Source organism: Alligator mississippiensis, chromosome 1, assembly GCF_030867095.1.
Source record: "Alligator mississippiensis isolate rAllMis1 chromosome 1, rAllMis1, whole genome shotgun sequence".
Taxonomy (NCBI): domain Eukaryota; kingdom Metazoa; phylum Chordata; order Crocodylia; family Alligatoridae; genus Alligator; species Alligator mississippiensis.
Genome location: NC_081824.1, coordinates 112,796,046 through 112,820,863, shown reverse-complemented (window position 1 = coordinate 112,820,863; position 24,818 = coordinate 112,796,046). Strand labels below are relative to the sequence as shown.

The 24,818-nt window shown below is 46.3% G+C and overlaps 1 protein-coding gene across 1 annotated transcript in view; it reads left to right on the top strand.

Annotated features, from left to right (window-relative positions):
• Positions 1–10,163: 10,163 nt before the first annotated feature.
• ARHGAP18 (Rho GTPase activating protein 18) overlaps positions 10,164–24,818 on the top strand; it is a 175,826-nt gene continuing 161,171 nt past the window's right edge. The window contains exon 1 of the mRNA XM_059712931.1: positions 10,164–10,222. Coding sequence (XP_059568914.1) covers positions 10,179–10,222 — 44 coding nt within the window. The 5' untranslated portion in view covers positions 10,164–10,178. The remainder of the gene's footprint in view (positions 10,223–24,818) is intronic.

Below are 24,818 nucleotides of genomic sequence, written 5' to 3'. Positions count from 1 at the left end.
ATTGGAACCTTATTTGGAAACTAAGTATGATTCTGTTCTATACTGATCTCTGAAAATCCATTAATGCATCTACTTTTGTAAAACACCATCATCTGGCTCTTAAGACTGAGTCACAAAAAAACACCAAATTTGAATTCACAGAATTTTAGGGACTTGAGCAGGATGGAACATTGTTGTACTTAGATGTGCCTAAGTCCACTTACAAGCCCAAATAGGTGGAATAGAATCTGATCCTTTCACTAAGGTCATAATACTTATTTTCACCTTTGTCATTTTGACTACATGTATAGACTATATGGCCATAGATTTGTAGATGATATAAATTATAAAAGTTGAAATGATAAAGGCAAAACAAAGCACTATTGAAGCAAAAACCATCTGACCTTCTTAAACTGAAACATTTCGATCAGGTTGTTTAGATATTTCAAAACACAATTTCCCCAAGTTTATGATTTCTGGAGGAAATGTGACCTTTCTGTTCTGTTTGTGGCCAAAAAAATGTTTAAGTGTTTGAACTATTTCTACTAGTTGTCTCATACAGTATGACAATTCCTATGTTCCTATGTTTTAACCATAATTTTGGATTATAATAATGTGATGTATTAGGTTACTGTTAATTCATTTTTTTAATGTTTTTGTGTTATAATTTTATTATGGGCAGGAGTAGCAACAGAGATAATTTGTGAGATGCTAGTGAAAAGTAATGAGTTTTGTGGAAGAATCTGAAGAAGAAAAAGGAGGTCATTAAATGCAAGAAAAGCAGCACTCTGCATTAGGCTGAAGACAGAGGCAGAACAAGGAGCAGAAAAGTATGCTAGGAGAACAAAGAACATGAAAATGAGTGGTGGTAGCAAAATGAAAGGTATGTAGTTACAAGAAAAACTAGGAGACAAGAGTTGAAAAAGACAGAAAATGCAGATAAAATTATAAAGAGCCTTAATTCCAAACTAGATGTTTGGATTTCAGAGCAATAAGGCACATAGCAAAACTATTGCACCTATAAACAGACCATTATAAACAAAATATATCAAGTTACATTTTCTATTTGAATATATAAACCAGTATATATTAATAATACTGATACAGGAAGAAAGCCCAATTCTGATGCTCATTATAGAAATGGTGCTTGTACATGAGTGTGGAGGCTGCAGATATTACTTACAGAGTTTAGTAGACACAAATAACAAGTGCACCCACAGATAGGGTCCAGCTTCTGGCTACATTGCCCTAATCAATGTCAAGTATAAAAGTATTATTTATGTGGAATTATATGCATCTCAGGGCTCTCAATCAGTGGTCATGGAATGCTGCTAGAGGTCTGTGAAGACTTGGAATTTTTTATGGTTCTGGCTCTTCTCTTTGTTTCTAAAAATTAATTTAGTCAGAAGAATAAAATACGTCATTGAAATAAAATACTAAAATCTAAGGTAAGTAATAAATAACATATTTTCATTAAAAGATTTAAAACAAATTATTTTGTTTCCTATAAACATCTTTGCATGTTCTTTCCGGATGGTTGTTTCAGTTGCAAATAATATAATTTGTTTTTACTATTTAAAAAATTACTTGATAAATCACATAATGGATTCTACATTAAAAGAATGTTATTTCAGTTGCAAAGTCAAACAATCTATAATTGGATAATGCATGATGTATGGTGGCTCGTGCAACCTTAATTCTTTCCCTTGCATGTATGTATTATGATAGACCTTAATTACATGATGACATACTATTTTTTCTTTGGGACTCCTGCCTCAGATCTCAGTAGATGCACACAGTTGACCTATGATGTATGGATGTTTTCTGACTTTTGCATTCCAGGCAACCTAAACAATACTCATATATTTAAGAACAGGAGTTACCTTTATGACCATCTACAACATTATGAATACTAGTCTGATCTCCTGGTAAACGAAGGCCATGGAATTGCATCCATACCTTCTGATTTAGCTAAAGTATTTTTAGAAAGATATAAAAACTTCAGGAGATCCAGAACTTCCCACTACCCTAAATTGTGCCAGTTAATTACCCTCTCTCTGCAAAAAAAAAAAAAAAGAAAAAAGATACCTTATTTCTAATCTGAATTTGTCTAGTCTAGTTTGTTTCCATCCCTTGGTTCTTGTTATGTCTTTATCTGGGAGTGTGAAGAACTCTGCTATCATAAATCTTCTCTACATGCAGATCATGATTAAGTCATTTCTCAAGTTTCTCTGTTGAACTGAACAAAACTTCTTTACCATCTTACCTTTCCAGGCCTTGAACCATTTCTGAACTGGATACAGAATTTTAGTTAAAGTTTCACTAGTTTCATGTGAGGCTGCAATAATACCTTTCTAATCCTTGGTACTTCCTTGCCTATGGGTTCTGTCATACCTTCTTTTAGTATAGGCTTTATGTTTTAATTATATATACACAGATATATAAATATATACTAAAGTTTATGCTACTGTTGTATATTTGACCAGTCAAATAAAGTTTGGTCATTGACCGATCGAATATTAGTCAAAAAGTGTAAACAATTACCAGTACAGTCAAATAATACACAGAAAAAGCACAAATTTTCCATTAAAATGTGTCAAAAATAGTAAAAATGATATTTCTATCAAGACAACTGCAAAAAAAAAACCCCTCACCATAAATTTGCTATAATCTTTGACCAGCCAAAAAATATCCAGTCAATTCACCGGTCAATTGACAATAGCAATTGACTGGCTTGTCAACTACTTAATGCTTTTCTTTATTTCCTTTTGCTACTCCTTGTTATAATATGGAGCTTACACAAGCTTCTAGAGAAAAGAAAGCAGCCACAAAAAAGGCAAAGGCAGGCAGATTCTACCGAGGATGCTATTAGAATCCCTCAGTCGGTGTCTTTTGGTTTTTAATATCACCTAACAATGGTCACAATTAATAGCCCAGCAAACTGGTTGCTCTATGCCAAAATGTAGTTGTCAAATAGACACAGTAAGAGTTTTCTTATTACAGTAAAAGACACTTTGGGAAGGGACCCATTGCCAGGTTGCAGGAAGGCAGGCCATAGATTTGTCTTCAGCTGGCTCATACATATTCACTCCTGCTTCAGATCAGGAATGTGTGAAAACTGGTAAAATGTTGTTGGTGTGTTCATAGGTGCCAACTCTAGGGGTGCTCTGAGGCTCAAACACTCACCGAAAAGAATTAATGGGTGCTCAGCACTCATGAGCCACGTCAGGGGAGCTGGGCTGAAGTCAAACGCTGCCTCTTTTGGGCCTGCAGAGGGCTTCGTATGGGAATGTAAATAAAAAAAAGCACCCACCAGCAGGGGTGGATTAACTGTTTAGTGGGCTCTAGGCAAACAAATTTGTGGTCCCTGGGCTGGTTGAGACCCATCTCCCCACCCCAGCGCTGCCACCCATGGGGAGTGGGGCTTGGAACAGTGTTACCAAGTCTCATGAGAAAAAAACCCAACAGTGCCTTTAAAAACAAACCCAACGCATTTCATAGACAGGGGAGTGGGGGTGGAGGGATGTGGGGGGGGGCAATAGGGTATGTAGGGGTGTATATGTGGGAGGTGGGTAATGGGGGCAGGGTGGGGGAGTGTAGAGACCCCTCAAATACTCCCCCCATGGTGCACAGCCCCACACTGCCAGCAGTGGCTGCCCAAGGGGCCCGTGCAGGCACCAGCATCCTGCAATATGCAGCTTTGGCCAGTGCTCATAGATGTTAGGTGTTAGGGTCGGAAGGGACCTCAATAGATCATCGAGTCCAACCCCCTGCATAGGCAGGAAAGAGTGCTGGGTCTAGATGACCCCAGCCAGATGCATATCCAACCTCCTCTTGAAGACCCCCAGGGTAGGGGAGAGCACCACCTCCCTTGGGAGCCCATTCCAGACCTTGGCCACTCAAACTGTGAAGAAGTTCTTCCTAATGTCCAGTCTATATCTGCTCTCTGCTAGCTTGTGGCCATTATTTCTTGTAACCCCCGGGGGCACTTTGGTGAATAAAACCTCACCAATTCCCTTCTGTGCCCCCGTGATGAACTTATAGGCAGCCACAAGGTTGCCTCTCAACCTTCTCTTGCGGAGGCTGAAAAGGTCCAGGTTCTCTAGTCTCTCCTCATAGGGCTTGGTCTGCAAGCCCTTAACCATACGAGTGGCCCTTCTCTGGACCCTCTCCAGGTTATCCACATCCCTCTTGAAGTGCAGCGCCCAGAATTGCACGCAGTACTCCAACTGTGGCCTGACCAGCGCCCGATAGATGGGAAGTATCACCTCCTTGGACCTATTCGTCATGCATCTGGTGATGCATGATAAAGTACCATTAGCTTTTCTGATGGCTTCGTCACACTGCCGACTCATGTTCATCTTGGAGTCCACTAGGACTCCAAGATCCCTTTCCACCTCTGTGCCACCCAGCAGGTCATTTCCTAGGCAGTAGGTGTGCTGGACATTTTTCCTCCCTAGGTGCAGCACTTTGCATTTCTCCTTGTTGAACTGCATTCTGTTGTTTTCTGCCCACTTGTCAGCAGAATACAGTTCAACAAGGAGAAATGCAAAGTGCTGCACCTAGGGAGGAAAAATGTCCAGCACATTTTTCCAGCACTGCTGCACAGTGATGGCAAAGAGCGAAGCCCTGCTGGCTGCCTCTCTTGCACTGGGCTCAGCACAGCTCACAAGCAGCTCTGTGCTACCAGGGGGAAGTGGTGCAGGCCGGAGCCGGCTGCTTTCTCCATCCCCTGCTTCCCACAACTTGCATGGGCGTGGGATCCATGTTCCCACCCAGTTGCAGTGTCCTGTAAACCCCTGCCCGGCACCTGCCCTCTCCCTACCTGGTGCCCAGAGCAAGCCAGAGGCTGTGGAAGGCACGCAGGTCCCTGGGGCACCAGCAGCAGCAGCAGCCTCACCTGGAAGGGAAGGGAGGCAGATGGAGCCATTTGCGCCACCGCTGTGGAGGGAAGGACCAGGTCTGACCGCAGCTCAGGGCCCTAGGCATGTGTCTAATTTGCCTATGCGTTATTCCAGCCCTGCCCACCAGCAAAAACCAAATTCGGTGTTTATAATCCATAATTTTATTTCCTGAAAACCCTGGAAGCTGTAGTTCAGAATGTAAGATGCAGGATGTAGCACAAATGTGCTCAAAATGAGACTTGGGGATTAAAAACTACCCCAAGTCACTCATTGGCTTGTTGCCTTCCAGGACAGAGAAACATGACTTAAGGGGAGAGGCTGAGGGAACCGGGTTTATTTAGTCTGGAGAGGAGAACATTGAAGTGGGATTTAATAGCAGCCTTCAGCTACCTGAAGTGTGGTTTCAAAGAGCTAGACTGTTCTCAGTGGTGGCAAATGACAGAACAAAGAACAATGGTCTCAAGTTGCAGTAAGGGAAGCTCAGGTTGTGTTTCACAAGGAGGGTAGTAAAGGGACTACTTAGAAAAGTTGGACATGTACAAGTCCATGGGGCCAGATGGGATGCACCTGAGGGTGCTGAGGGAGTTGGCTGATATGATTGTAGAGCCATTGGCCATCTTCTTTGAAAACTTGTGGTGATCAGGAGAGGTCCTGGGTGATTGGAAAAGGGCAAACATAGAGCCCATAATTACAGAAGGGAAGAAGGAGGATCCATGGAACTACAGACCAGTCAGACTCAGCTTAGTCCCTGGAAAAATCATGGGGCAGATCCTGGAATCCATTTCTTGAGCACTTGGAGGAGAAAAAGGTGATTAGGAACAGTCAGCATGGATTCATCAGGAGCAAGTCATACCAGACCAACCTGATTGCCTTCTATGATGAGATGACTGGCTCAGAGGATACGGGAAGACTGGTGGATGAGACATACCTTGATTTTAGCAAGGCTTTTGATACAGTCTCTCACAACATTCTCACAGGCAAGCTAAGGAATTATGGATGAATGGACTGTAAAAGAATAGAAAGCTGGCTGGAGCATTGGGCTCAGAGAGTAGTAATCAATGGATCGATGTCTAGTTGGCAGCTGGTATCTAGTGGAGTGCCACAGGGGTCGGTCCTTTTGTTCAGTGTCTTCATAAACAACCTGGAGGATAGCATAGAGTGCACCCTCAGCAAGTTTCAAGATGACACCAAGCTTGGGGCAGTAATAGATACGAGGGAGGGTAGGGTTAGGATTCAGAGTGACCTAGACAGATTGGAGGATTGAGCCAAAAGGAATCTCATGAGGTTCAACAAGGACAAGTGCAAAATCCTGCACTTAGGATAGAACAATCCCATGCACCGGTACAGGCTGGGGGCTGACTGGCTGGGCAGCAGGTCTGCAGAAAAGGACCTGGGGGTTACAGTGGACAATAAGCTGAATATGAGCCAGCAGTGTGCCCTTGTCGTCAAAAGGCTAACAGCATACTGGTCTGCATTGGTAGGAGTGTTGCTAGTAGGTCAAGGGAAGTGATTCTTCCCCTCTGTTCAGCACTGGTGATGCCACATCTGGAGAACTGCATTCAGTTTTCGGGCCTCCACTACAGAAAGGACGTGGACAAATTGGAGAGAGTCCAGCAGAGTGACAAAAATGGTGAGGGGGCTGGGGGACATGACTTATGAATAAAGATTGAGGGAACTGGGCTTATTTAGTCTAGAGAAGAGGAGATTGAGAGGGGACTTAATAGCAGCCTTCAACTACCTGAAGCAGGGTTCAAAAGAGGTTGGAGCTAGACTGTTTTTAGTGGTGGCTGGCGATGACAGAACAAGGAGCAATGGTTTTAAGTTACAGTAAGGGTTAGATATTAGAAAAAAATTTCTTGCTAGGAGGGTAGTAAAACACTGGAACAGGTTACCCAGAGAGGTGGTGGAAGTTCCATCCTTGTAGGTTTTAAAAACCCAGCTAGATAAAGCTTTGGCTTGGATGATGTAGTTGGGGATGGTCCTGCTTTGATCAGGAGGTTGGACTGGATGACCTCCTGAGGTCCCTTCCAACCCTAACTTTCTATGATGTTCAGTGATATGGAAGGGTGTCTATATGAGGAAAGACTAAAGTGGCGAGGCAGATTCTATTTGGAAAAGAGACACTTGTGGGGGAACATAATCTGGGTTTACAGAATCCTAAATGGCGAAGCGAAAGTCTATAGTGATATGCTATTTATTGTCTCTTGCAAGACACGTACTAGGGTTCATAAAATGAAACTAGTAGGTACTGTAGTAAGTTGAAAACTAATACAAGGACGTTCTTTTTCATGCAGCATGTTATTCAAGGATGGAACTTGTTGGCACCCACTGCTGTGGAATCAGACAGTTTAGCTAGATTCAGAAAAAGGGGATTGGGTAAGGGTAAATTCAGAAGAATTCCAGTACCCTAGAGGAAGTTTGCAGGATCAATTTTAACCAGTTATCCAAATTTCACCTATCACTAAAATGCAGTTAAATGTCATCTACCAATAAAATGAGATTGCACTCATTTATAATCCATGTAAGATTACCATCAATATTTTTGAGAAAAGCTATAAACAAGAATGATTGATTTAGAATTTAAGCCTTTGAATATAACCAAGGAGTGTAACTCATATTAAATATTTGATTTTTTTCATTTAGTCCTTGTAACAAGATTTTTATAAAAGGAAATAATAAGTTAAATAATGCCAACATATGGTTCATCATTCAAGTTTTAAAATATTACAGTGCGTTTATTATTGCTTTCAGCAACTGGATTTCTGACCAAACACATGCTTCTTGGAAAATGTTTCTTTCTATTTTCTTTTTCTTTTTTCTATTTTCTTTCCATGACTGCAAGTGAGAGAACAGTGGGAAAAAAACAAACCCTGGGCATATGGCTGCTTACAGATGTAAAAAAAAAAATCAAACAAAAAACAGTGCTTTACTTTAAACTCGGCCTGCCCCCACGCTGAACCAAGCACATGCCCAGAAGAGACATGACATTAGTTGGACCTGGCTTGCCCAAGATCTGTATGGATTGGATGCTTTAGCAGGGTTTTTTCAAATCAACTTTAGATAAAAGTACCAAAAAGCCCTGCTGAAGTGCCCAATCTATACAGATGCTCCTAAACTGGGTTGAAGCAATGCACTCAGAGGAGCGGAGTACATGGGGGCCTGAGAGCCCTGGCCCCATCAGGAAGATGGCTGTCTCCTGAAAATCCATAAAACTTTCCACATGTTCATCATCTTAGGCCCCTCCCGCCAAAAATAAAGATTGGCACCTATGATCACGTGCTGCTTGTTCCCCTAAAGCATTTTTTCCCACATCTGTCAGCAGCTACCTAGGCAGACAAGGATCTTTGGGTAGATGTGATATTTTTTATTAGACCAACTAAATACTTGGAAAAATTGTTCTTTGCAAGCTTTGGGGCACAAACACCCTTCTTCAGGCATAGGGAGAGTCTGTTGGTGTTTTGCGTGCTCTCCTGGGTAGAAGAGAAGCCAATTTTTTTGTTTTGAAAATTTTTTGTATGCCAGGTCAAATTAACCACATCAGTTCTGAATCCTCTCTATTGAGCAACACTCAATCATTCAAACGCCCTATGTGGTGCTACAACCAGCAAGTATCTTCCACCCCAGACTCTGCAGCTTGGGGCTTCAGATACTCCCAAATCCATTGGTGGGCATCCTATATGCAGACCAAAGCCTAGAGGTCTGGGGTTTGGATGTCCCTGAGTCTCACTTGCCCTTAGCCAACAGCCATAGGAGCAAGCTAGGGAGGAGTCTCCTATTTCCATAAAGTAAGCATGTAGCCAGGGGTGTCCCTAGGGGTGTGTGAATTGGGGCAACTGCCGCGGACCCCGTACTTTGGGGAGCCCCGCAGAGCTGGGCAGAGCAGTGGCTCTGCATCCAGCTGCTCGTTACCCCCTCCATGCTGCTCCTCCCCTGCCGCTGATGGTGGCAGCTTCTTCAGGTCCCAGGCGGGTAGGATTGGAGTGGGGGCGGGGCCCTGCATGGGCTGATTTGCCCTGGGCCCTGCACCCTGCTGAGGTTGGCTCTACATGTAGCCGGCATCCTCCCACTGGAAGCTGGCCAGTAGGGAGCTAATTACAAGACTCATAGGGCATCCTGTCCACAGTGCACTGGGCAGGGGTGCACCCTCTACTACACAATGCCATTTAAATCCAAATCAGTCTTCATCTTAGCCCACAACAGGGCAAGAAGCGATAGCATAGAAGCCAATATGCAAAGCTCACTCTGCCCTCCAGCTGCCACCCTCTGCTGCTCTGTGACACCGGAGACTGAGGGCCTGGGCCCCAGGCCCTTAACCATTTTTGCTGCCCTCCGTCGGACTCTCTCCAACTTGTCCATGTCATTTAATGGTTTAACTGTCAAAGCGTGCTTTGATCTGCCAAGTGAACCACAGGAGCCCCTTGGCAAAGTGTTAGAGATAAAGTTATCGCTCTCTCTCTCTCTGTATATATATGGAAATAAATAGTATAGTTATCTCTCTCTCTCTCTCTATATATATATATATGTGGAAATAAATAATATAGTTACATCTATATCTACTCTCTCTCTCTCTCTCTATATATGGAAATAATATAGTTATATCTATATCTACACCTCTCTCTCGTGCTCTCTATCTATATGAGGAAATAAATAATATAGACATGTCTGTATCTACCTCTCTCTCTCTCTCTCTATATGGAAATAAATATTTTTGCAACAACAAAAAAAATCCTTTCTGGAGAGTGTGTGTTTGTGTGTGTGTGGTGGAGGGGGGTCGTCGGGACACAGGGCTCCAGATGTGGCCTCCCCAGGACAGAGCGGGGGGATAATCACTTCCCTCCATCTGCTGGCTGCTTCCTAAGACTTTTTGCTTCTCTCTGGGGATCTTCAAGAAGGGAAGCAGGCTGTAACACAGAAGTACTTTTACATACGGGATAATATAATAAGTGTGTGTGTGGGGGGGGGGGGGTCCCTGACCCTCTGCGGGCACCGGCGCCCGGGCAAGACAGAGGTGAAGGGCGGCTCCGGCGCCCTGCCCGGCTGCTCCGGCGCGGCAGTGCCAGGCGGACCGTGGGCGCGGGGGCGCCGCGGGCGGGGAGAGGCGCCTGCTCCGCCCCGCTGCAGCCGCGGGCCGGGATGAGCCGGGCTCGGCGGCGCTGATCTGCCCGCGCGGGGCACCGCGCCGCAGCCGCAGCCGCAGCCCCAGCCCCAGCCCCAGCCCCAGGCCGAGCCGCCACCGCCGCCGCCGGGAGCCGGGCCGGGCTGTCCCCGCGCCGCAGCGGGCTGGAGCCCGGCAGGATGGTGACCGTGGTAGCCCGGCTGGTGCATTACCTGCACCTCAGGTAAGGGGCCGCCCCGGCCCGCGGGCGGGTGCACACGGACACACGCACGGATAGCCACCGGCGCCGTCTGCCTGCGTCCCTCTCCCCCAGGCGCACACACACCAAGATCATCCTTTCCCTCTCCCATAGACACACACACACACAGACACAGAAACATACACACACACACACATATACCATGATCACCATCTCCCCTTCCCTCTCCCCCAAAACACACACGTCACCATCTCCCTCTCCCCCAGACAGACACATACCCTACCATCATCTCCTTCCCTGTCTCTCTCTCTCACACACAGACACACACATCATAATCACCACAATCTCACACACACACTCAGACCACCCCCCCCCACGGTCATCATCCCCCCCCTCACACCACAATCACAATTTCACTCAGACACACACACCCCACAATCACCATCTCCCTCCCTCTCCCCCAAACACACACATGTCACCATCTCCCTCTCCACCAGACAGAGCCACACACCATGACCATCTCCTTCCCTGTCTCTCTCTCACACACACACCATAATCACCACAATCTCACACACACTCAGACACCTCCCCCTCCCCTGCCATGGTCATCACCCCCCCCACACACACCACAATCACAATTTCACTCAGACACCCCCCCACGATCATCATCTTTTTTCTCTCACCCCCCCCACAATCACCATCTCACTCTCCCGCACACAGACACACACCATCATCTTCCTCTCCCACCCCAAGACAAATGCGCAAACACACACACACCATAATCACATCTCCCTCTCCTCCACGCATGTGCGTGTGCACACACACACACACACACACACACACCCCACAATCACCATCTCCCTCCCTCTCCCCCAAACACACACACGTCACCATCTCCCTCTCCACCAGACAGAGCCACACACCATGACCATCTCCTTCCCTGTCTCTCTCTCACACACACACCATAATCACCACAATCTCACACACACTCAGACACCTCCCCCTCCCCTGCCATGGTCATCACCCCCCCCACACACACCACAATCACAATTTCACTCAGACACCCCCCCACGATCATCATCTTTTTTCTCTCACCCCCCCCACAATCACCATCTCACTCTCCCGCACACAGACACACACCATCATCTTCCTCTCCCACCCCAAGACAAATGCGCAAACACACACACACCATAATCACATCTCCCTCTCCTCCACGCATGTGCGTGTGCACACACACACACACACACACACACACCCCACAATCACCATCTCCCTCCCTCTCCCCCAAACACACACACGTCACCATCTCCCTCTCCACCAGACAGAGCCACACACCATGACCATCTCCTTCCCTGTCTCTCTCTCACACACACACCATAATCACCACAATCTCACACACACTCAGACACCTCCCCCTCCCCTGCCATGGTCATCACCCCCCCCACACACACCACAATCACAATTTCACTCAGACACCCCCCCACGATCATCATCTTTTTTCTCTCACCCCCCCCACAATCACCATCTCACTCTCCCGCACACAGACACACACCATCATCTTCCTCTCCCACCCCAAGACAAATGCACAAACACACACACACCATAATCACATCTCCCTCTCCTCCACGCATGTGCGTGCACACACACACACACACACACACACACACACCCATCTCCCTTTCTCCCTCCCCACCCCCCCAACTCCCAGGGAACAAATGAGATGCAGCTCCTGTATGAGCAAATGCGAGCACATCATGAGCTGTGTCATTCTCAAGATGCTTGGCTTGCTCCTACCTACAACCCCGACTGCAACTTTCCCAGATTTCATCTTCTTTTTAATGAAACCCAGCAGACCCAAGGCAGGTTCCCATCTTAATTATCCTGCTCCCGTGAAAGGGCATGGATTTAAAAGGAGGGGGAAACCCCACCACAATGCAATCACAGTGTCATTTATTTTAGTATATTATTATTGTTAGTATAATAAGATCCTGGGCTGCAGCAGGGTATTAAAAACTCAACTAATGACATCAAAAGAAGAAAATCTAGGTTTGAAAAAGATTTTCTTAAAAAACCTTGTTTTATATCTTGATAATCTGTTGTTAGTATAGTACGGTACCAATGTAGTAGTATGGATCAGATAACGTAAGTTTACATATTTTCTCTTTAACACAGCCAATGAGAGACAACATTGCTAAACTAGGTTCTTTATTTTCCCCTGACAACATCTCTTTAGAATCTGACATATGAATATAAATCTTGTCGCATCCCATGGACAGGATGCAGTTATATAGGGATGCAGCTATATAGGGTTGAGTACAGTGATATAGAGTTGCATATGCTTGCTGTGAGGTGTCATCTGACAACCTCTCATATAAGATAATGTTCAAATTATCCATCCATGGAAAGAAAATAGAAAGAAACAATATTTTCCAAGAAGCACATGTTTGGTTAGTAATCCACAATAAATGCGGTATAACATTTGAAACCTGAAAGCTGAACTATATACTGGCATTATTGAACTAATTATTTCCTCTTATAAAAATCATGCTACAAGGACTAAATGAAAAATAATTGAATATTTAATATGAGTTATACTTGGTTACAGTCAAAGGCTTGAATCCTAAATCATTCTTGTTTATAGTTTTTCTCAAAAATATTGATGGTAATCTTACGTGGATTATAGATGAGTGTAATTTAACTTCATTTTATTGGTAAGTGAAATTTAACTTCATTTTAGTGAAAGGTGAAATTTGGATAACTGTTTAAAATTGATCCTGCGAACTTCCTGTAGGGTACTGGAATTCTTCTGAATGATAATAATTGGCTCCAATTTCCGCTTAAGTTGCTGAGCCCTAAATAACTATGTGCACAGTATTCTCAAAGGAGAATTGTCTGTTACATGATTTGGTTTTCATCCGACCTATTTTGATGCCACAAAAACTGTTTATTTTGAGAAGTTTAAAACTGTCTTGTTGATTTTTTTAACATTATGTTGCTCCGTAAAAAGTATAAGTAGTCAATCCTCACAGTACCCTTTGAAACTGGTATTGTTATCCCTGTGTAATAGATATCAAATAGTAATGAGTAGTAGGTAAATCACTATATGCATAATTGTGCATTTCAGTCTTTGAAATTTGTGTACACATTTGTATAATGCTAGGTACACTCCTAAATTTATTTTAGGGAAAAATTTTGGCCCACTTTTATATAAAACAGGACAGTTTATATAAATAAAATGGCCCAGAATGTTTCCCTAAAATAGATTTAGGAATGTAGATAACATTATACAACTTAGTATGGAAATTTCAAAGATAGAAATACACAATTATGCATATACTTTTGAAGGCACACTCTCTGTTCCTACTTGACCGGTATTTGTGCGAGCAAATGGCTTGTCTTGCATGTGTGCATGTCCAGTTTGACACTAACCTATGATATTCATACGCTTATACTCGCCCAGACACAGACCAAAGCACATTCAGTTGTACAGGCTTCATCAAATATATCGTTCCAGTTTTATCAAATTGGTACATTCTATAGATTATAGTCAGGAATCATAGCTTTATGTGCCTGTTCCTCTAGTACATACATCTGTGGGCCAGAGGCTTTGTAAAATTCACAGACTCATTTATCATGCCCTGACCTGAACCACCATGCCCCAGAACATCACACTCCAGTGGAATGGGTCCCTGTAGAGTTTGGATGTATCAAATTATTCCATGCAGGCCCTTCGAATCTCATTTTTTCTGCAATATAGGCCTTCAGTGGCTTCTGGATTGATTGATTTCTGCCATAGTGCCTCAGAGTTCTAGTCGGGGGCCAGGAACACATTGGGCTGGATGTAGATCAAAAAAATTGTCTTTGCTTCAAAGAGGTTATGATCTAAGTCAGGACTGTCCAGTTTCTGTGTGGCCAGGGACCAAATGCCCCTTGACTATATACCATGCAGGCCACACCTCCCCTGGGCTACATGCTGCATGGGCCACATGCTGTGCTGTGCTGTGCTGTGCTGCAGGCACGTTCCCACTGCTGCAACACATGGCAGGCACCCTCCTGCTGCACTGTGCCAGTGCTCCATGCCTTGAACACTGAAGTGCGTTCTGGCCTCCGCCATGCTGTGTCATGCAGTGGGCATAACTGTGGCTGTATCGTGCCAGTGCCACACTGTGTGGAGTTCCCAGGTCTCCTGGAACCGCCTGGGCTGGAGGGTTAAGTGGCGGGGGGAGAGGTGCCCAGACCAGAAGCCTGAGGGCTGCAGGTTAACCCTGCAGTTAACCCTGCAGGAGTCAGGAGCCACATGGGACCTGTGGACCACCAGTTGGATACCCCAGATCTAAGAGGGAGACAAAAGATGACAGATGGATAGAGACAGGCAGATTAGGGGAAACTAGGAAATAATGAGACAGGATTAGTTGGCATGGTAGGCAGTCACCTTAAAACACCAGCAGTCTAACTTCTGTCAAGGTTTTTGTAGGCATCACAGAACGAGGTTTAAAGGGCTAGGAACTTACTTTGCAGATATTTAACAGGGAGCTCTTACCAAACCTAAGGTGCAGCATGGCAAAAAGCATAAAAGTATTTATTTGAAAATTTAGCATATGGGTGATGGAGATTGACATCATGGGCTGACTGGTCATAAAATAATCTTTTGCCACTGAATGACAGAAGATCACTAGGGTAAGGAAAGGTCAAGGAGGGTATGGAAAGTGAAGATGAGAATATTGTATTTGGTGTGACAGGGAAGAAGAACGGTGGTGGGATGGGAAAAGAGGAGTGACATGTCCAAATTGAGGGGCTAAGGATATGACCATTACCCCAGTGTTTTGAATGAATAGGAGAAGTCTATAACTGGGTTTATCAAGGCTAGAGGAAAGGATCTTGCATTCTTGGAGCAGCAGAAGATGGTGATATCCAAAAACAAGTAGATAAAAGGTATGTCCCTGAATCAATACAGAGCAGCAGATGCAGATCTTTGACTCATAATATGATAGGTTAAGGTATTCAGGCACCAAAGAACCTGCCCTAATTACATGTAAAGCTAAGCTGTAATCTGATTTCCGAATGTAGTGCTAAACTTTGTTGTCCCATGTACACTGCAAAAAGTGACAGGACATGGAGGTACTTAACCATGCCAGACTGAACCATGAGCTGGCATGATTAAATATGATGGTGCAGGTGATGTTTATGGTCACCTGGCATCTTCCAAGTGACCATCCAAATAGAAACATATGATTGGGCCACCATTGAATTACTATTTCCTTCCTATAAAAGTTACAGAGGAAACTTTCATTTTATAATCATAAATGTGGGATGTTTTATTTTTATGATCCTATAATCAAAGTTTATTTGAACCAGTACTCCAAAGTGTACTTATACTATGTTACTATGAACTCAGAATAAAGTAAAACAATAAGAGACAGCATTCATAAATGTAAGGTTAAATTGAGAAACAGGAGTTTATGAGCCACAATGAAAGACTGATCATGGGCATGTGTTCATCCAAAATCTGGGCAACCTGAAGTCTTTTCACATAAATGAGAATAGATAGTTGAAAGCTTATTTGCAAGAAATTCCTAAAATGGGAAGCTATGCTGTTGGGCCATTTATTAGACACTTGGTGTGCTGAGACCAGTGCCTATTATGCTGATCAGCATTGTTCCTTTTTCCCCCTCTGCTTCTGACTGTGTCTCATTGTTGTCTTGTCTTATACATAGATTATATTATATATGGTGCAAGGATTTTTTTTCTTAGCTAAGTACAGACATTCAAAAAGCTTGAGCCTGAGTCGATTCAATCTTTGCAAGTTAGTCTAACCTGCATAGATTGAACTGAGAAGCAAGTGAACAGACATTCACTTTTGATTCTTGAAAGGCAGCCACATGCCAGCAGTGGCTCAGGCTAGAAAGGGGCAGGGGGGCGCTAGAGCGAGCCCTCTCTTCCCTTGGGCAGTGGCCAGAAGGCTGGAGGGAAGCTGAGCTGAGTGGTGGGGTGTGGCCAGGCCCCCGCAGGCCGCTGAGTATGATTGAGGAGGGATTTAAATCCCCACCCTGGCCTGCAGGGTCCCCAGCCAGGGTGTGTCTGGAGGGGGAGGGGGGAAACAGCCCTTGCCAGGCTTTTCCCGCCCCCGCTCACTGCTCCAGAGGAGGGGGCATGGTCAGACCCCAGCTCCTGGCTGGCATGCTGAGGCGAAGCAGGGAGGGAGGGGGTTTAATTCGCCCTCTGTACCCTTGCCCACTGGCATGGGACCCCAGCCAGCATCTGTCTGGCAGGGGTGCAGCAGCCCCTCCCAGGCTTTTCCTCACTGCTCACTGCTTGAGCAGGGGGAGCGGGGGGCATGGCTAGGCTCTGGCCCAGGCTTCCAGGCTCTGGCCCAGGCTTGTCATGCATCCACAAATGCATCTCAAGCAGGTCCAAGGAGGTGATCATCCCCCTCTATGCGACACAGGCCAGGCCACAGTTGGAGTACTGCGTCCAGTTCTGGGCGCCGCACTTCAGGAGGGATGTGGACAATGTGGAGGGGGTCCAGAGGAGGGTCACTTGCATGATCAGGGGGCAGCAGGGCAGGCCCTATGAGGAGAGGTTAAGGGACCTGAACCTGTTCAGCCTCCACAAGAGAAGGCTGAGGGGGGATCTAGTGGCCGTTTACAAACTAGTCAGAGGGGACAAGCAGGCACTGGGGGAATCTCTGTTCCCCTGAGCACTACCAGGAGTGACTAGAAATAACGGTCACAAGCTGGCAGAGGGTAGATTCAGACTAGACATCAGGAGTGCTACTTCACTGTCAGGGCAGCTAGGATCCGGAACCAACTTCCAAGAGAAGTGGTGCTGGCTTCTACCCTGGGGGTCTTTAAGAGGAGGCTGGATGAACACCTTGCTGGGGTTGTTTGACCCCAGTACTCTTTCCTGCCATGGCAGGGGGTTGGACTTGATACTCAGGTCCCTTCCAACCCTACAAACTATAAAACTATAAAACTGGTTTATGTGTAATTTGTGTCCCTAGCCCATGTCTTCTGTCTAGTGTGTCTAACCCAATGGTTCTCAGCCTTTTTAGAATCAAGACACGCCCTAGAAAATGCCAGAACTTAGCTTTCACTTGATTTTTAGACTGCAGAAAAATAATAAATAAATTCTTATGTGGAAAAGAACTCAACACCACAGGTCAAAATGTTTTTGGATTCCTATTTGAAATCTTTGGGTTTATCTTCTGAATCATTTGTAGCTGTTTGCACTTAGCACTAATATTATGCAGCACCCTTAAAAAGGACCATTCCTCAGGGTATTGTGTGAAATAGGATCCCAAAAGTGTTACTTGCAAGAACAACATGGTACTGTTTGATGCTATGCCACTCGTCTAAAAAATAAAAACCCCTGATGAAGCCAAATCCATATAGTTACTTGTTTGCCATAGGACAAGAAAAGTCACATAGCATTTGGTAGATACATGCCTTATATAGCTGGTTGGATCAATTATTTCGTACTGGGCTGGATTCTATACTAATTAAGTTAATAGTACAGTGGTATGAAAATTGGCTGTTGGGAAAAACAATAAATTGCAAACACCGAACCAGTGAAAAGTTTCGTATATTTTATTTTTTTCATTTTTTTACTGGTAGAATAAAGAGACATCATTAATCATGTACAAATATAACATATAATTAAACAAACCAAAACCAAAACAGATGTGCAGTGACAAAGAGAACAACAAACAAAGGAGACAGAGGCAGTTAGAACAGCCCCAAGTCACAACACCAAGAAACACTAAACAGACAGAAGACAAAGACATGGTAAGTCTGTAAACACAAGACAGCTTTCATGGGGAGAATAGCTATGGGATGTTACCAAAGACATTTCCACCCAGTTTTATATTGGGAAAGTGTAAAGTCATGTGATTGTGTTTGGTGCTACTCTTAACTATGCCAGACTAAACCACGAGCTGGCATGATTAAAAATTATAGTGCAGGTAGGATTTATGGAAGGGTTTTTTTGGGGGAAGTTTTTGAAAAAAAATTAAAAGACAGGGTACAAACAAGTTGGTAAAAATGAATAGATAGCAAGACTTGAAATAGGTTAATGTCAAGTTAGCATTTTTTAACATTAATTGTTTTTTCTTACAGAGCAGTTTAAAATACTATGAAGTGGGTGTAGCAAATGCAGCATGACTGTTAATTGAAACAGCTACTGCTGAGTCCATGCTTTTTGACATGGAGCGGTCAAAAAACAAACAGCATGGGTGAAAAGAGATAGAAAGCGAAAAGAGAAAGAATGGTAAAAAACTGAAAAGGAGAGTGTCCCATTTTTTAAAGTTGCCCCAGGCCCCAGGAATCCTGGGAACATCTCTCTTCCTGTCATTTGAATAGTTTGCTGGTGGCATACAATTGTTTCAGACAGTACAAAGGATTGCGAGGGTCTCCCCATAGGGTAAATGCTTTGAGAGAGTGAGCAGCATACAGACAAATTAAATTTGACTTGGACAGGTGTAAGGTACACTAACAAAAAAAGGATGGAGGCATCTCCATCAGGGAGAGCTACATTAGGGGCATGTGTAGATGAAACAGGGAGCCTAAATTGAAGCAGTGGGTTTAAAAAAAAACTGCTTCAATTTAGGGCTGTTTAAACCCCAGGTCATACACCCCCCGCACTGACTTACCTGCCTCTGGTGGGGATTGGAGGGAGAGCTGCAGGACGGGTGGAGTGCTTCCTAGAGGGAGGGGCTGGTGCTTTCTTCTGCGGCAGCTGAGGCCCTCCCACCCCAGGCAGCACCCACCCACAGGCACCCAGCTTGGGCAGTCCCAGGGGAACTGTGTAGGGAAGCAGCAGGCCCCTGCGCAGTTCAGGCAGGCAGGCAGGCTTGCGAGGCGGGAAATCAGGCTCACCACTTCTCCTGTGCGGAGCCTGCTTTCCCGGGCTTCTGTCAGGCTGCCTGCAGGGTTTTGCTGTGGAGCTGCATGGAGCTTGATGCTTTGCTCTGTGGCTGTAGGGCCAACAAACTAAAACTCCTTGAAGAAGTTTTATTGTGCTGTGCCCCAAGTCATTTAAGGTGCATTATGCCGATGAATTCCCTACAGCGGCTAGAATTAATACGCAATATGCCACTGAAGTGTGCAAACACCGGCACCATTAAAGCGGTGCAAAAGCATTTAGCCCTCTTTAAAGTGTCGTGCACACATACCTCTCATTTCATCTACACGTGGCCTAGTTGAAAAAACTGTTTAGCACCAGCAAGCTATTCAAGTGACAGAAAGAGGGTTGTTCCCAAGATTCACATGGCCTGGCACAAATTTTAACATGGGAAACTCTCCATTACAGTTTTTCACCATTTTTTCTCTTCTGCTGTTTCTCTTCCTGTTTTTTCTCCTCTATTTAGTCCTAAGTGTTTTTGGTGTCTAAGTTGTTTCCTTTATTTCTTCAATTTGTAGTATTCTACAAGTATAGTATACTGGTATACTATATTTATACTACAGCATGTCTTACCAGATAATTCCCGGTGAAGTGACAGAGACTGAGGCAGCTCAAGGGCCAAAGGATGAGTGAGGCTAGCAGTAAGTTCCAAAGTGGTTCTGCCACTCTTACTGCAACATGGTGCTTCCATCAGTGGGCTGATGGAGGAAAGGATACAACCCATCACAATAGATTTTTCTTTACCTCACCAGATCAGTTCTGTTCATACACAACATTCTTTTAGTCCTCCTTTGTATACATGACCATTTTTACCACTCCTTGTTCCCACATAGGGCACTTACACAAGTTACATTTTTAGTGCAATTGGACCCCACCTCACAGCCATGACAAAACATACCTGTATGGCTGCAGAGCATTTTTAAAATGGCTGTTCACATGAAGAATTAACCCTTGTCAAATCAGCTATTCGCTGAAGGCACTATAGAACAGAGTGCCTCAGAGAACTTGTGCACCCTCAAGGGTTAATTTTTAGCACCTTTGTGGGGCTGTCAGCAGAGGAGGGAGGGAGGGGAAGGGAGAGAGGGGAAGGATGCAGCAGGGAGCTGCTGGCTGGGCTTTGCCTGGATGGAGCTGGAGGGGTGGGGGGCAGCAGAGTGACACAGAGCCCCCTTGCTTCCTGGGCACCCCGCAGCTGAGGTATTGGGGGGGGATCTGGGCTGGGTTTGCAAGGCAAGGGGGGCGTCCTTCCCCTACCCCCTACCTGGGCCTCTTGATAGCAGCAGCAGCAGCTGCCAGCTTGGCTTTGTTATGCCCAGAGCTGGGGGCTGTGGCAGAGTGGAAAGGAGCCCCCTCATCTCATAGGTCCAGTCCAGCTCCCCCTAATACCACAGCTGGGGTAGCTGGGAGGGTCTGCAAGGCAAGGGGTCTCTGTCCCACTGTGCTCTCTTCAGCTGGCAGCTCCATGCTGCTTCCTTCCCCTCTCTTGCTGATAGCCCCAGAGCTGGTAGGGGGGAAGGGCTGTGAGGAGGGGCAGTTCAGCAGTCTTCTTAGAGGCTGCTGGAGCATCTGTGACTGCTGGCCAGGGCTGGTGCAGGCAGACTTGATTCCCTTCCCTGACCCAACAGGCGGTTGGGTAGCTGGAAGGGGGCGGGAGGGGGCTCTAACTCATGGCACTTTGTGTAAAGTGCCACAAGTTAGAGCATGGGCCCTAAACATTAGGCCTATGTGAAGCTTCGGGTGGTGATTCGATTCGGAGGAGATTTGGCTCAATTCGGTGGCTGAATTTCTGCATCTGAATCAAATCAGGGAACCAATTTAAAGGTCCAAATCGATTCAAAGGTCTCCAAATCTTCGGAAAAGTTTTGGAGAGCTTTGACGATTCAGGCGGTCCCCAATAGCTGCAGCAGGGAGCTGCAGCCGACTCTGAGCTGGTAAGTACTAGGGCTGGGGGAAGGGACCATCAGGGGACCCTTGCCAGTCCTGCTGACCCCCTCTCTCCCCCCGGGTCCCCCCAACCCCCACCCGCTCCCCCAGTCCCCCCACAGGTGCCACGCCCATCACAGCTCCCAGCATTTAAACCCCCCCCGTGTTCACTGGGTGCTGCTGGGCAGGGGGGGACAATCCTTGCTGCCCCCCACTGCCCCATGGCACATGGGGGGTCCTGCATGAGCCCTCAACCCCCCCCTCACTCCCTGAACCCCCCCACAAGTGCCTCCTCCAGGCCAGCTCCATTCCTTTAAAAAAAATGAGAAAAGCCCCAGGATTCACTGCTCCTGCAGTGGCCTCGGGGCTTTGGGGCGCTCGAGGAAGAGCCCTCCATGCAGCAAGGGGCAGCAGGGGGCAGTGGGGATTGCCCCCCCACCAACCAGGCAGGAAACGTGAGTACGGGGGTTTTTCGTTTTTTTTTTCTTAAAGGGCCGGAGCCACAGTGGGCGGGTCAGCCATGGGGGGCTGGGGCAGGGTGGAGTCAGGGGACTCATACAGAACCCTCCACACAGCATGGTGCAGTGGGGGGAAGCGAGGATTCCCCCCCCCCAGCCTGGCAGCACCCACTGAGTCGGGGCTTTTTTTTTCAAAGTGCTGGCAGCTGGGGTGGGTGGGGCAGCCATTGCTGGGCTTTGGGGGGGACGGGCCCGGCTGATTTGGAGATTTAGAGATTTGGCAGCAGCTGAATCTCCAAATCAGATTCGGCCGAATTGATTCATAGATTCATAGATTCATAGATGTTAGGGTCGGAAGGGACCTCAATAGATCATTGAGTCCGACCCCCTGCATAGGCAGGAAAGAGTGCTGGGTCTAGATGACCCCAGCTACATGCATATCCAACCTCCTCTTGAAGACCCCCAGGGTAGGGGAGAACACCACCTCCCTTGGGAGCCCGTTCCAGACCTTGGCCACTTGAACCGTGAAGAAGTTCTTCCTAATGTGCAGTCTAAATCTGCTCTCTGCTAGCTCGGGGGATATTTCTTGTAACCTCCGGGGGCACCTTGGTGAATAAAACCTCACCAATTCCCTTCTGTGCCCCCGTGATGAACTTATAGGCAGCCACAAGGTTGCCTCTCAACCTTCTCTTGCGGAGGCTGAAAAGGTCCAGGTTCTCTAGTCTCTCCTCATAGGGCTTGGTCTGCAAGCCCTTAACCATACGAGTTGCCCTTCTCTGGACCCTCTCCAGGTTATCCGCATCTCTCTTGAAGTGTGGTGCCCAGAATTGCATGCAGTACTCCAACTGCGGTCTGACCAGTGCCCGATAGATGGGAAGTATCACCTCCTTGGACCTATTCGTCATGCATCTGCTGATGCACGATAAAGTGCCATTGGCTTTTCTGATGGCTTCGTCACACTGCCGACTCATGTTCATCTTGGAGTCCACTAGGACTCCAAGATCCCTTTCCACTTCCGTGCCACCCAGCAGGTCATTCCCTAGGCTGTAGGTGTGCTGGACATTTTTCCTCCCTAGGTGCAGCACTTTGCATTTCTCCTTGTTGAACTGCATTCTGTTGTTTTCTGCCCACTTGTCCAACCTGTCCAGGTCTGCTTGCAGCTGTTCCCTGCCCTCCAGCGTGTCCACTTCTCCCCAAAGCTTTGTGTCATCCGCAAACTTGGACAGAGTACACTTCACTCCCTCGTCCAAGTCGCTGATGAAGACATTAAAGAGTATCGGTCCAAGGGCCGAGCCCTGCGGAACCCCACTGCCCACACCCTTCCAAGTCGAAACCAACCCATCCACCACGACTCTCTGGGTGTGACCCTCTAGCCAATTCGCCACCCACCAGACTGTGTAGTCATCCAAGTCACAGCCTCTTAACTTGTTCACCAGTATGGGGTGGGATACCGTATCTAAGGCCTTCCTGAAGTCTAAGTATATGACATCCACCCCTCCTCCTGTGTCCATGTGTTTTGTAACCTGGTCATAAAAAGAGACTAGATTAGTCAGGCACGATCTGCCTGCTACGAACCCGTGCTGGTTTCCCCTCAGCATAATTTGTCCTGCCGGGCTCTCGCAAATGTGAGCCTTGATAATTTTTTCAAAGACTTTGCCAAGGATGGAGGTGAGACTGACTGGCCTATAGTTGCCCGGGTCCTCCTTCCTCCCCTTCTTGAAAATGGGGACCACATTGGCCCTTTTCCAGTCCTCTGGGACTTGGCCCATGCGCCACAGGTGTTCAAATATTCCTGCCAGTGGCTCTGCAATGATGTTGGCCAGTGCCTTCAGTACCCTTGGATGGAGCTCATCCGGGCCTGCCGACTTAAAGGCATCCAGTTCTTCCAAGTGACTCTGCACCATGTCGGGGTCTACGCATGGTAGTCTGGCGCCTTGCTTCTGCCTCTCTACAACCCCAGTGAGAGACTTGTCGTGCCCCTTGCTTAGGAACACTGAGGCAAAGAACTCGTTGAGGAGTTCAGCCTTGTCCCCCCTGTCCGTCACCAATTGCTTCTGCCCATTTAGCAGGGGTCCTATTCCTCCCTGGGCCTTCCTTTTACTCCCTATATATCTAAAAAACAATTTCTTGTTGTCCTTTACTTGGGATGCCATCCTCAGCTCCACGGTAGCTTTGGCCCGTCTAACTGCCTCCCTACAAGCGCGAGCAGAGGAGGTATATTCGTCTTTGGTGATCTTTCCCTGTTTCCACTTTTTATGTGCTCCCCTTTTGGCCCTTAGGCTGCCCTGGATTTCTCTGGTCAGCCAAGGAAGCCTCCTGGTCCCTTTCCCTCTTTTTCCTCGCATCGGGATCGTCTCCCTTTGTGCCTGAAGGATCATTTCCTTAAGGCACAGCCACCCTTCTTGGGCTCCCATCCCTTCAAAACTCCTACTCTGCAGTGCGTCCTTGACTAAACGCCTGAGTTCATTGAAATCAGCTTTCCTAAAGTCTAGCACTTTCACCTTACTAGTTACCTTACCCACTCGACGTCTTATGAAGAATTCTATTATTAGGTGATCACTGTCCCCCAGATGGCCACCGATCTGTAGGTCCCCTACCATGTCATCCCCCTACCATGTCATTCGGGATCACCAAATCGAATCTCTGTCCCCTGAATTGGCCGAATCTGAAGCGAATACTAGCCGCTTTGCACAGGCCTACTAAACGTCTGTAGACACCCATAGCGACACTTACCTGTTTCACTCATTTTCATCCTGCACAAAACTATGAGCTATTCATCCTGCTCAGTCAAACCATTACCGTCACAGCAACTCCACCCAATTTCTGACATGAACACATCATTACTTATTCACTTTTTCTGTCCCACACGTCTCCTATTCTTCCTTCTACCTTGATTCATATCCCCATTGACAAAGTATCCCCACTATAATGGTCTACAGTAGAAAACTGGAAGCCTGACATTTCCCTTTTTTTAAGGTATGCTTTTATTTTTCTTGTTTGTTTCTTGCTGCAGTAGATTAACTAGAGTCACAGGCTACTTGACTGAGGAGATAGGGATTTAACATTTATGTAGGACTGACTTGTGTCACCCTAATGCTGCTAGGAAGTAAAGTTCATTTGCTAATATTCTGTGTAAGGACCACACCCTCCTCCCCCCCCTAATTTTTGACAAAAACACTGAGACAATGATGCTATCTGAAGCTTGGCAAGGATGGTTACATTACTTCCAAAGCTCTTTTGAGAGTGAAAGGTGTGTAGAGAATTCCAGAGGTTCATTTTTTTACACAGTTGCATTAGGTAGGCTTTGAGGCCTTGAAGATTTACAGATGGGAGCTTCAAGT